Source organism: Marmota marmota, unplaced genomic scaffold, assembly GCF_001458135.2.
Source record: "Marmota marmota marmota unplaced genomic scaffold, marMar, whole genome shotgun sequence".
Classification (NCBI taxonomy): domain Eukaryota; kingdom Metazoa; phylum Chordata; class Mammalia; order Rodentia; family Sciuridae; genus Marmota; species Marmota marmota.
This window is the reverse complement of record NW_026000057.1, coordinates 10,246,805-10,257,618: the sequence shown is the minus strand read 5'-3', so window position 1 is coordinate 10,257,618 and position 10,814 is coordinate 10,246,805. Positions and strand designations below refer to the sequence as shown.

Sequence of the window (10,814 nt, the reverse complement as noted above, 5' to 3'; positions counted from 1 at the left end):
AGAGCACATTGGGTTCAGTCTCCACTACCACAAAACAACAACTACAACAACAAAAACTTGAACAAACTTGAACATACTCTGATTTCTACAGTGTATGCAACAGACATTCCTTCCTGCTTCGTTTCCGTGGGGGGGATTTCCATTCTCATTCTAATCTGATCCAGTCCCATTTTGCTTGATGTGAACAACTTCTGAGAAATTTATAGTGAATGCAAGAAGGAAGAAGGGTGATATGCACTCCCTTTCCTGCCTGACATTATTTTGGCCTCTGGAAGTAGATCCTCTGAATGATGTGTTGGCCCCAGCGAGCAGAGTACTACCTTGAACCAGCAGAGTACTACCTTCAGCCAGCAGAGTACTACCTTGAGCCAGCAGAGTACTACCTTGAGCGTGACTGTAGCCTCATCTCTTGCCTCCAGATGGGCCTGAGAACAGAGGAGGGAGATGAGCTGGGTAGAGAATCTGTATGGCAGTTTTCTAATGGTGAAATGGTCCCTGTCCTCTGGGCCTATGCTCTCCAATACGGAAACCATTGAGTTGTTTAAATTAATTTAAAAATAAGTAAAATAGTGCTGGGGCTGTAGCTCAGTGGTAGAGCATTTGCCTAGCATGTGTGAGGCACTGGGTTCGACCCTCAGCACCACATAAAAATAAACAAAGTAAAGCCATGCCGTCCATCTATAACTAGAAAAAGTTAAATAAATTAAATTTAAAAATTCAGTTTGCACTAGGCTCATTTCAAGCACTCAGTAGCCAGCGCAGTGCGGCTGGTGACTACTGACCTGGACAGCTCCGGGTTTGCATTTCCACCAGCACAGTTTCACTGGACAGAGCTGTCCTAGGTTCTAGGCAGTCCCAAAGACTCCCAGGCGGGATATGGAAAAATCACAAACCCAGAACGCATGTGGTCCAGGTCCCCCAGTCCCAGATCCTGAAGGACATCTAAGCCACAGGACACTGTTTCCAAGGGGGCATTTTCAAAAGTTGAAAACTGGGACTCGAAGGGCCGGGGAGGGGTGCTCACTGAATCAGTGCTGGGTGAGCAACTTCTCTTTTGCAATCCTTGCTGGTCGGACAGGCTCCTGCAGTTACATCACTTCCTAAAAAACAGGCAAACACCTCTCCTTCAAGTGAGCACCGACCCAAACAAGCAGGAAACAGGAAATGTGCGCGCTGGAGGGAGGTCGGGGCGCAGCGCCGCATCCTGACCGAACCGAGGCTCGCTGACATGACCGCTCCCCGCGCTGCCCTGGTCTTCGCTCTGGGACTCGTCCCCGTCCTCCCGGGTAAGCGACCTCCAGCGGGGAAGGAGGATCGGAAGGGCTTGTGGGTGCCGGCAGCTACTGGACTCTGCAGGGGTGGGTCACGCCCAGAAAATCTAATCCTTTCTGTTACCAAAGTGGAGAAAATTAACTGTCCCGCGCGGGGCTGGGGGTGGAGGGTGGACTTCGCTGTCACTGCAGCCGTCAAACCGCGCCCCAGTCCTCACTGGATCCAAGCCTCTTGCGAGATGGGTGGGTCCCTATAATTGACCGACTTTAATGGGCATATTAAGAAAACCATAAACTTTTTGGCAGTTCGTGGAAAAGAACGTTTCGGTCGGCTGCAACCCAGGAAAAGTGAATTCGCTTTTAGTAGCGTGGGCTGAGAGGTCTGCAGGTTCCAAACGCTCTTGGAAAAACTGGGCTATGGAAATTTATTACTGGAAAGCATACCAAAAGTTGGAAAAAAAAATGTAAACAGGAAATTATCTGAGGACTTATCATGCACCCACTCTCTAACACATGGAGAAAGTTCTTTCATCTGCTTTTCTTTGATCTTGTTACTTCCGGGGATATTTTCTTGCATTGATGGTTACTAATGATGGTTTGTTTGAAAAAGTAATGATCGCAGCCAAGTAAAAGAATTGGAAAAGATAAAATATTAAATCTCAATATGTTATGCTAAAAGTAGCTATTGATGTACTCTTGACAGTTGCTACAACAGGCAAGATCAGTCTCCATTGCTTCTTAAGGTTCTGTTGACCCGCCCTTGGTACATAAGCTGGCTGCCCGGGGTTTCTGTCAATGGATACCGACTGCTGCTAGAGTACAGCAGTGTTTGAAGCAGAAGGGAAGTTCTCAAGCTATAGTTCTTTAAATAGGACCAGACATCAGCCACTGACTTTGAGGCTAGCTGTCAGCACCCCTCCTTCCCAGCCCCACAACTGGGTGTTCTCCAGGTGTGTCCCCAGACATCTGAGGCGAAAGGCTGCAAGCAAAGGCTCAGTTTGTCCACTGGAAGGATGTTTGGTTGGGACTGGCTTAAGTGGCTCAAAATGAGTTTGGGATTAAGGTGTTGTTTTACACACGAGATTTTGAGGCTGCAGGGGAACATGAAGGAGCCCTGGGCACCTCTAGGAGTGAACTAAAGGGGAAACCCTCTTTAGTTCATCTTTGACTTCCCCAAACTCTGTAAGGGCTCAGCCTAAATAAGGAACTCAATAATTGTTGCTGAACACTAAATCATCCCTCGAAAGGGTATGAGGCTGATCACTAGTAGCAAGATCAAGCCATACTGGGGGGACAGAGAGCAACCAAGTGACAGAAGGTGAGATGACTAAGTCCCACTACCAGTCAACGCTTCTGACTTCTACCCCAGCGTTCTTTTCACTTCCTCCAGAGACCAATCACTCTGTCTGCTGCTGAGACCTGTGGACCAGTTCCTAGGAGGCTGTTGCTCAGTGCTTAGAGGAGCAGAACTTAGCCATGCCACCTCTGCATATTTATGTGCCTCTCAATGCTCCCCTGAGAGTAATATTTAGCTTTGCCTGAGTATTTTCCATTATTATTATTATTATTATTAGTAGTAGTAGTAGTAGTACCAGAAATTGAACCCAGGGGTGCTCAATCACTGAGCCACATCACATCCCCAGCCCTTTTTATTTTGAGACAGGGTCTCAATGAGTTGTTTAGCACTTTGCTTTTTGCTGAGGCTAACTTTGAACTCGTGATCTTCCTGCCTCAGCTTCCCAAGCCTCTGAGATTACAGGCATGAGCCACTGTGCTTGGCTATGCCTGAGTATTTTCTTGAGCTCTTAAAAATGATTGAATGGAGGTGTCTGTAGTTCAGGAGATGCTAAAAGAGGAACACAATTACTCTATAACTTTAAAAGGCTCAGATTAAATATGACTTTTTTTTTTGTACCAGGAATTGAACCCAGGGGCTCCTAACTACTGAGCCCCATCCCCAGCCCTTTTTATTTTGAGACATTGAGATGGGGCCTCCCTTAGTTGCTGAGGCTGGCTTTGAACTTGGGATCCTCCTGCCCCAGCCTCCAGAGCCTTCAGGATTACAGGTCTGGCTATGACTTCCTTCTCGATGTCTCTGTTCACAGTCCCTGCCCTGGAACTCTGTTTTATCCCCTGTCACATTTCCATGGTCCTGAACTTTTGTTAATACAGATAATTGCTTGGAACCCTAATTGTGTACATATCCATATCTCCTTCCACCAGATGGGGAGCACCTTCAAGGAAAATCCTCTTTAGTTCATGTTTTTAAAAATTATTATTATTGTTATTATTATAACTTGGTGCTGGGCATCAAATCCAAGGCCTCTCCTGTGCTAAGCTTGTGCTCCACCACTGAGCTGTTCCTTCAGACCCTTTAATTTATTTTTGGCTGTCCTAAGTCCTACAAGAGCTTGGCATAAATTAGGAACTCAATAATCGCTGATAAATGCTAACATCATCTGTAGACTGGATATGAAGCAGATCACTGAAAACTGATGAGTTCTTGAAAACAGATAGTGTTGGAATAGAAGAAGTCAAAGATGAAATCTGCATTTCAGTAGGGATCGGCCACATAATTGAATATGCTAACTGGCCCTGCCCGGATGCCTCGTGTGTGAAAAATGCAAAAAACGCCTACTTGAAAAAGCTGCTTAATAAAAGCTTATTATTTTGACATTAATCAAAGGAAAGGCTATTCCAAACTAAGGCTTAATTTTAAAATTAATTAGTGTATATGCTTGAGAGCTAATGGTGCCTGAGACTTCAGGATATGAGTCAGTTTATAAGTGTCACAAGAAGTCATCTGGGGATTTTTGGTAGAAGAATCCAATCTACTGACCAGCCAGAGTCTCACCTTGCATCTGTATTTTGAGATATATCCCAAGTTCAGCATTTGTTAACAACAAACAGGCCACATTATATGACACTGCAGTTGCATGAGACCAGCATGAGACCTTTGAGTGGACAGACAGCCCGATGCAGGAATTGAGTGCTATCCCAAGTGAAATAATCCACTTGGAACTCACCAGAAGACAAATAAGGAAACAGCTTTTCTGGGATTTTGACCAAATGGATGATCATGGTTTAAAAAGCTCTGGGCCATCACCTCTTGGCCAGTGAAGGATCCTTAGGAAGTTCAAACTCAGAGCCACACTCTGCCGTGCAGTGGGGGGAGGCGCTCCTATCTCTGTTCTTTATGCTGTGCCCTGTCCATGTCAGCTTCACACGGTCAGCAAACTAAAGGAACTTCCCAGACACCAAACACATGGGACTTATTAGCTGCCACAAGCAGAGGCGGTTACAGAAAGGAGAGCTAAAGAGCACGAGGCAGAAACAAGGTGTCGGTGACTGTTCTGATGGCCAGAGGCAAACACAGGAAGGACTGGAAGATTCTCTGTTCTGTTTCAGAAGAGTAAGATCCATACAATTACTGCATGAACCTTGAGAAGGAGAGAAAAGTAGAAGAACATACCAGCCGCATAACTGAAGCTGCACTTTCTTACACTGTAGAATCTGATATCTCATGTCAATGATTAGGACTGCCATCTGCTATTTCCTGAGACAGTCCCAATTTCAAGAGTTAATAAGACTGATAGGTAACATTACAGTGCTTGTTATATGTCAGATGCTGTTCTAAACGCTACATAAACTAACTCATTTAATTCTCAAACAACCTTGTAAGGTGGACTCTGTTATCCCTGTTTTACATAGGAGAAAGTAGAAGCACGGAGAGGCTAAGTGACTTGCCCAAGATCACACAGCTAAGTAGTGGACCTAAGTAAAATTTTTCCTCAGAAATCCCTGCTCTAGCCACATACCATACTACCTTGGGGTTTTCCTGTTCTGCCAGGCTTGATGTCTAGTGGATTTGGGAAACCATGGCTCTGGTACCTTCCTTGCTATAGATGTATCACCTAGCTGTTGGCCCAGTTTCACAGTTACGGCATTTTAATAATAGGGTTCCATTTGTTTGCATTGGGTTGGGGACTGATTGACAGGGAAAGGGATGGTGAACGCTGGGTTAAACCTTGAGCAGCCAACCGGGAAGGGAGGAGCCCAAATAGTGCAGAGTGAGCAATCGGAGAATCTGGGGATTAGTTTAGGGAAGACCAGAAGCAGGAAAAGCAGATTGCCAAAGCCACTAGGTAAGAGGCTTCAGGGGGTGGGGACCTGGGAGAGAGAGAGTGGCTATGTCAAGCAGAGCTACTGTGGGAACTGACCCCAAGGACCAAGTGCACTCAGGGACAAAGACTAAAGAAACCTCACAGAACGTTGAAACAACCTGTCAAAAAACAAGACAGAATAATACGAATAATAAAAATAAAAATCACAGGAAAAACACAGAGACAGAGAGGGAGTGAGGTTTAAAGTCCTCCTGTGTCTACAATTCTGAATCCCAGGAACAGAGAAGAGGCGCCCTGTTGGATGGATGAGCTCAGTTCTGTACGCAAACTGCAACTCGCCTGCCTGTGTATCATTTGCATCACCCTCAAATGTTGGCAAAGGTGTGGAGAAACAGGAACTGTGGGCTGGGGTGGAGGGGGTGGGGGGTGATTCAGTGCAGTCCTGCTGCTTAACCCATCCATTGGCCTTTGGATGTTGATGATCCTATTTTGCATTTCTAGAAAGTCTATCCTTTTAAAAAATAAAGTTCAGCTTTGTTTTTTAACCTTGGTTATTTATTCCTTTTTTAAAAAAATATTTGTATTTTAAGCTCTTGTCATCTCACTGATGACTTTCTTTTTTTTTTTTTTTATACTAAGGATTGAACCCAGGGGGTGCTTGACCACTGAGCCACATCCCAGCCCTATTTTGTATTTTATTTAGAGACAGGGTCTCACTGAGTTGTTTAGTACCTCGCTTTTGCTGAGGCTGGCTTTGAATTCATGATCCTCCTCTCTCAGCCTCCCGAGCTTCTGGGATTAAAGTGTTCACCACCGCGCCTGGCACTTTAATGACTTTCCTCTGCAGTGTGTGTAGACCTAACCTTGCTCCTTGTTGTCTCTGTTCATGTGCACTCATGGAATCTTTGGGAGCACCGAGGGTAAAACCTGGCACACAGAAGATGGCTCATCTTATCTCCTTGAACCCCAAGCCCTCTGATCCCACCACTGAGCTATTGTCAAGTGCTCTCAGCTCCAATTCTTATCTAGTATAACTCCTGTCTTGCCATCGTGAACGAGGATTTGGGAGAAGTGGTGACAGGGACGTGCCAGGCTTGAGGAGAGCTCATGACTGAAGCTTAGGCTTAACCTCAGCCAAGAGCGGGACTGGGAAGGGGGAAGTTCATCAGGGATCAGCCTCCAAGGGTTGCATGAGGAGGTACCAGAGCCTCAGCATGAGTGTGAGCAGAACTAGACCCGGCAATAGAGCCAACCCAGCAACCAGAGGTGGGACCAAGGAGACTGGAGCCATTGCCAATAACAAGGAGCCAGCAGAATAGGGAAAATCAGAGTGGGTCAAGGTCATAGCTCAGTGGGAGAGAGCTGGCCCAGCAGGCATGAGGCCCTGGGTTCCATCCCAGCTCTGAGAAGGGAAGGAGAAAGAAAATAAAAGAAATGGTCACAGAGGGCCCAGGGTGGTTTCCACAGGTGGCAAGATCACCTCCCCTAACTTTGACCTTTGCCAAGGCCATTGTAGCAGCTTTAAAAATAAGACACATGACCTGGGATTTTAACTTTAGCTTTTCACCTGGTGGATGAATAGGAACTTCCCAAAAGCATTATGTGATCTCTTAGGCCCCTGGCGGCCCAAATCTTTATTTTGGGAAATCCCCACTAGGCGATATGGCTTTTCATTTCCTCTACAAACTTCTTTTTTATTTCTTTCTCCATCCACCCCCCATTTTCTGGGCCATTTCCTGGCTTTCTTGTGATTTCTTTATGCATTTAAAAGGTCACTTCTTATATTTCAAGTAATGTTTCTAGGTGTAGCACACTGGGAGAAGTTTCAGGGTCTCAAGTATATCAGATTACTGAAAAAGGAAATCTTTCTATACAACTATTTTGGAGCATAATTTAGAAATATCTAGTGACCCCAAAACAGTTTTACTCCACAATTCCAAGAATTGACTCCTGGATCACTCAAAAATGTACAGCAAAGAGACGTGGCCAAGAACATTGATTATAGCATCATTTGTAAAAACTGGGGGCAGGAAGAGAAAGCAACCTAAATGTCCATTCACAGAAGGAGGAAAAATAAGACTTTGTACACTTATAGAATGAGACACCAAAGCAGGTAAAAAAGATTTTTTTTTTTTTTGGCAGTTGAGATATATATTTTCACAAAACAGCACGTAGCACATGCACACCACTGTGCAATATGCTCATCCATATGTCATGATTTGGGGTATTATATAAAAATCATGCATGTATTTATGGTTAAAAAAGACTTCTAGATACATTGAACAAAATGAAAAAATAGCACCCTGAGTGTTATTGATGTGATCTTCTCTCTTCTTTCTGGAAAAGATTCAACATGGGATCAGGAACACATCAGTGACCCTGGGCATAATTTCAACTATTTCAAATCCAAGTTTTCCCATCTGTAAAATGGAAACAAAAATCAAATTTTGGAATTTATATAGTCTATGCAGTTACTCTTATAAGAGTTTTTTTATTCATTTAAAAAGTCATAGGTAGCATCAGCACTCATTTACATAATTATACAAGCAGGGAATACAATTTGCTCTAAGTCAGGCCCCTGTACTTTCCCTTTTCCATCCCTCCTTCCTTCCCTGTTCCCTTCCCTCTGTTCTACTGATCTTCTATTTTTTTTAAAGAGAGAGAGAGAGAGAGAGAGAGAGAGAGAGAGAGAGAGAGAGAACTTTTAATATTTATTTTTTAGTTTTCGGCGGACACAACATCTTTGTTTGTATGTGGTGCTGAGGATCAAACCCGGGCCGCACGCATGCCAAGTGAGCGCGCTACCACTTGAGCCACATCCCCAGCCCTGATCTTCTATTTATTTAGCGTTTTTTAGTTGTTGTTTTCTATCAGTGCCTTGTGGATATACATGAGGTGAGATTCCCTGTGGTATATTCATATATGTAACAGGAAATTTTGGTGAGATTTTCATGCCACTATTCTTCCCTTTTCCCATCCCTCCTCCAGCCCCCTTTTATGCCCCCCCCCCCCCGCCCTGCCCCACTTTGGTCTAAGAGCAGGTAAAATTGATGAACTAGAGCCACATGTATCAAGATGGATCAGTCTCAAAAACAATGTTGACAAAAAAGTCGATGGAAAATAATTATACACAAGCAGGAAATGACAGCACACACCTGTGGTCCCAGATGCTTAGGAGGCTGAGGCTGGAGGATCACTTAAAGCCCAGGAGTTTGAGACCAGCTTGGGCAATATAGCAAGACCCTTACCTCAAAAAATACTTTTTAAATAGATTATTATGCACAGAATAGTTATATTTATTTTAAAAGGATTTTTGTTTTGTTTTGTTTTGTACCAGGGATTGAACCCAGTGTGCTTAACCACTGAGCCACATCCCCAGGCCTTTTTATATATTTTTAAATTTTGAGACAAGGTCTTGCTAATTTCCTTAGGGCCTCACTAAGTTGCTGAGGCTGGCTTTGAACTTGAAATCCTTTCAGAAAAAAAGGTTGTAGTCCAAGCTTTAGCCATCTAAGACCCAGTAGCCAAACCCAGCCAGCTTCTGTTTTTTCCTTGTTCTACCTAAAGTCATGAATATTCTTTACATTTGTAAATGGTTATAATTTTATAGTTCTATAAATAAATACTTGCATCCTGGCTTGTATTTTGCTTTTTGACCCACAAAATCTGAAACATGAAATGTTTACTCTCTGGCCCTTTAAGAAAAAGTTTGCCATTGCTACTCTAATCAATATGGAAAACTTATGATATTTAGGTGGTGGGTCCCCTGCTAATTGTTGTGTGTGTCTGTGTGTGTGTGTGTGTGTGTTATTTTGTACTGGGGACTCAATCCAGGAGTGCTTAATCACTGAGCCATATGCCTAGTCCTTTTTACTTGTTTGTATTTAGAGACAGAGTCTCACTGAATTGCTTAGGGCCTCACTAAATTGTCGAGGCTGACTTTGAACTTGCAATCCTCTTGCCTCAGCCTCTCGAGCTACTGGGATTACAGGAGTGCACCTCCATGCCTGGCTCTATCCATCTCTAAATCCATTGCAATGTGGTTCCTGCCTCAGGTGCAGCACCCAGATTGCTCCATCTGGGGCATGATGCCTCCTGACAGCTACACCGGAAGGAGCCATTTCTGTCCTTTTCTGTGTTTCCCTGTGCATTGACCAGATTATTGCCATATCAGTTATTGTCATTCTCCTCTTCCTTGGACCCGATGTGTCATTTTCTCCTAGGTCTCCTCTGAGGACTCTGGTTGCTCCTTTTCAGCTTGGGGCTGTGAAGGATTTTCTTCAGCTGCTCATTTCATGTTCCTCTTTTCTTTCTCATTCCTTCTGCTATTCCTGGGCCCTTCTATCCACTTTCATGGCTTTAATCTCACACTTGGGCTGACAGGTCCCAAATCATCACCTCCAGTCCCCAGCTCTCCTTGGCTCTATCACAGGACTCTGAAGCTGAGCGTGTCCAACACAGAGTTCATTCTCTGCTCCCTCTCCTTTAGACCCTCCTTACCTTCACCTAGGCTGACTTCTTAACCCACGTCTTTGCCGCCAATCTCACCTCCATTTCACAAACTTCCAGGGCGATCTTGCTGTAGGACCAATGACATCCTTTTCCTCCTGTACTTATCCCTTTAGGGTTTTTTATTTTCTTAGGACAGATTCCAAACCCCTTGGCATCATGACCACCCTCTTACCAGCTGGAGCTGAGTTCCTGTCTCTCTTAACCACGGCCACGTCCCATTATGTGCCCTACGATGTGACAGCTTGAACACACCAGGCCGTCAGGCCCCTGGGCCTTTTTATGTGCTGGGTCCCCAGCTGCAGCACTCATCTCTGTCATCTTTGCTTGATGCACCCCTGAGATCCAGTTCAGTGGTCCACACCTCTGTGATGACTTCCTGAATCCCAGCCCCAGATGCAGCAGGTTCTCTTCCACACCCTCATGATGCTCCGTGCACATAAATATTATGGCGTTTATTAGTCTGTGTTATATTTATTGATTTACATGCCATCGTCCTGACTTAGTCATTTCCCTGGGAGCTAGGGGCCTGGTCCCATTCACCCCTCTATCTCAGGATTTAGAATAATGCTGGTATGCCATTGGTCCCCACACAAGTGTGGTGACTGACTGGCACAATAAACAAATGACATGAAATTCATCTGATCTTCAAGACAAGATTATATTTGTTGAAATAATGAAATCAAATTATAGTAATACCTGAATCAATGTGATATTTACTTAATCCACTTTTATAATTTCATTTCGAGATGTGAACTAATTCCAGATTTTTTTATTTTTTAAATATTTTTTAGTTGCAGATGGACACATACCTTTATTTATTTATTTTTATGTGGTACTGAGGGTCAAACCCGGTACCTCACACCGGCAAGGCAAGTGCTCTACCACTGACTGAGCCACAATCCCAGCC

General features: G+C 44.3%; 1 protein-coding gene across 1 annotated transcript in view; it reads left to right on the top strand.

Annotated features, from left to right (window-relative positions):
- The first annotated feature begins 1,085 nt into the window (after positions 1 to 1,085).
- Tmem154 (transmembrane protein 154) overlaps positions 1,086 to 10,814 on the top strand; it is a 28,532-nt gene continuing 18,803 nt past the window's right edge. Inside the window, exon 1 of the mRNA XM_015484480.2 lies at positions 1,086 to 1,286. Within this exon, the coding sequence (XP_015339966.1) occupies positions 1,229 to 1,286 (58 nt within the window). The 5' untranslated portion in view covers positions 1,086 to 1,228. The remainder of the gene's footprint in view (positions 1,287 to 10,814) is intronic.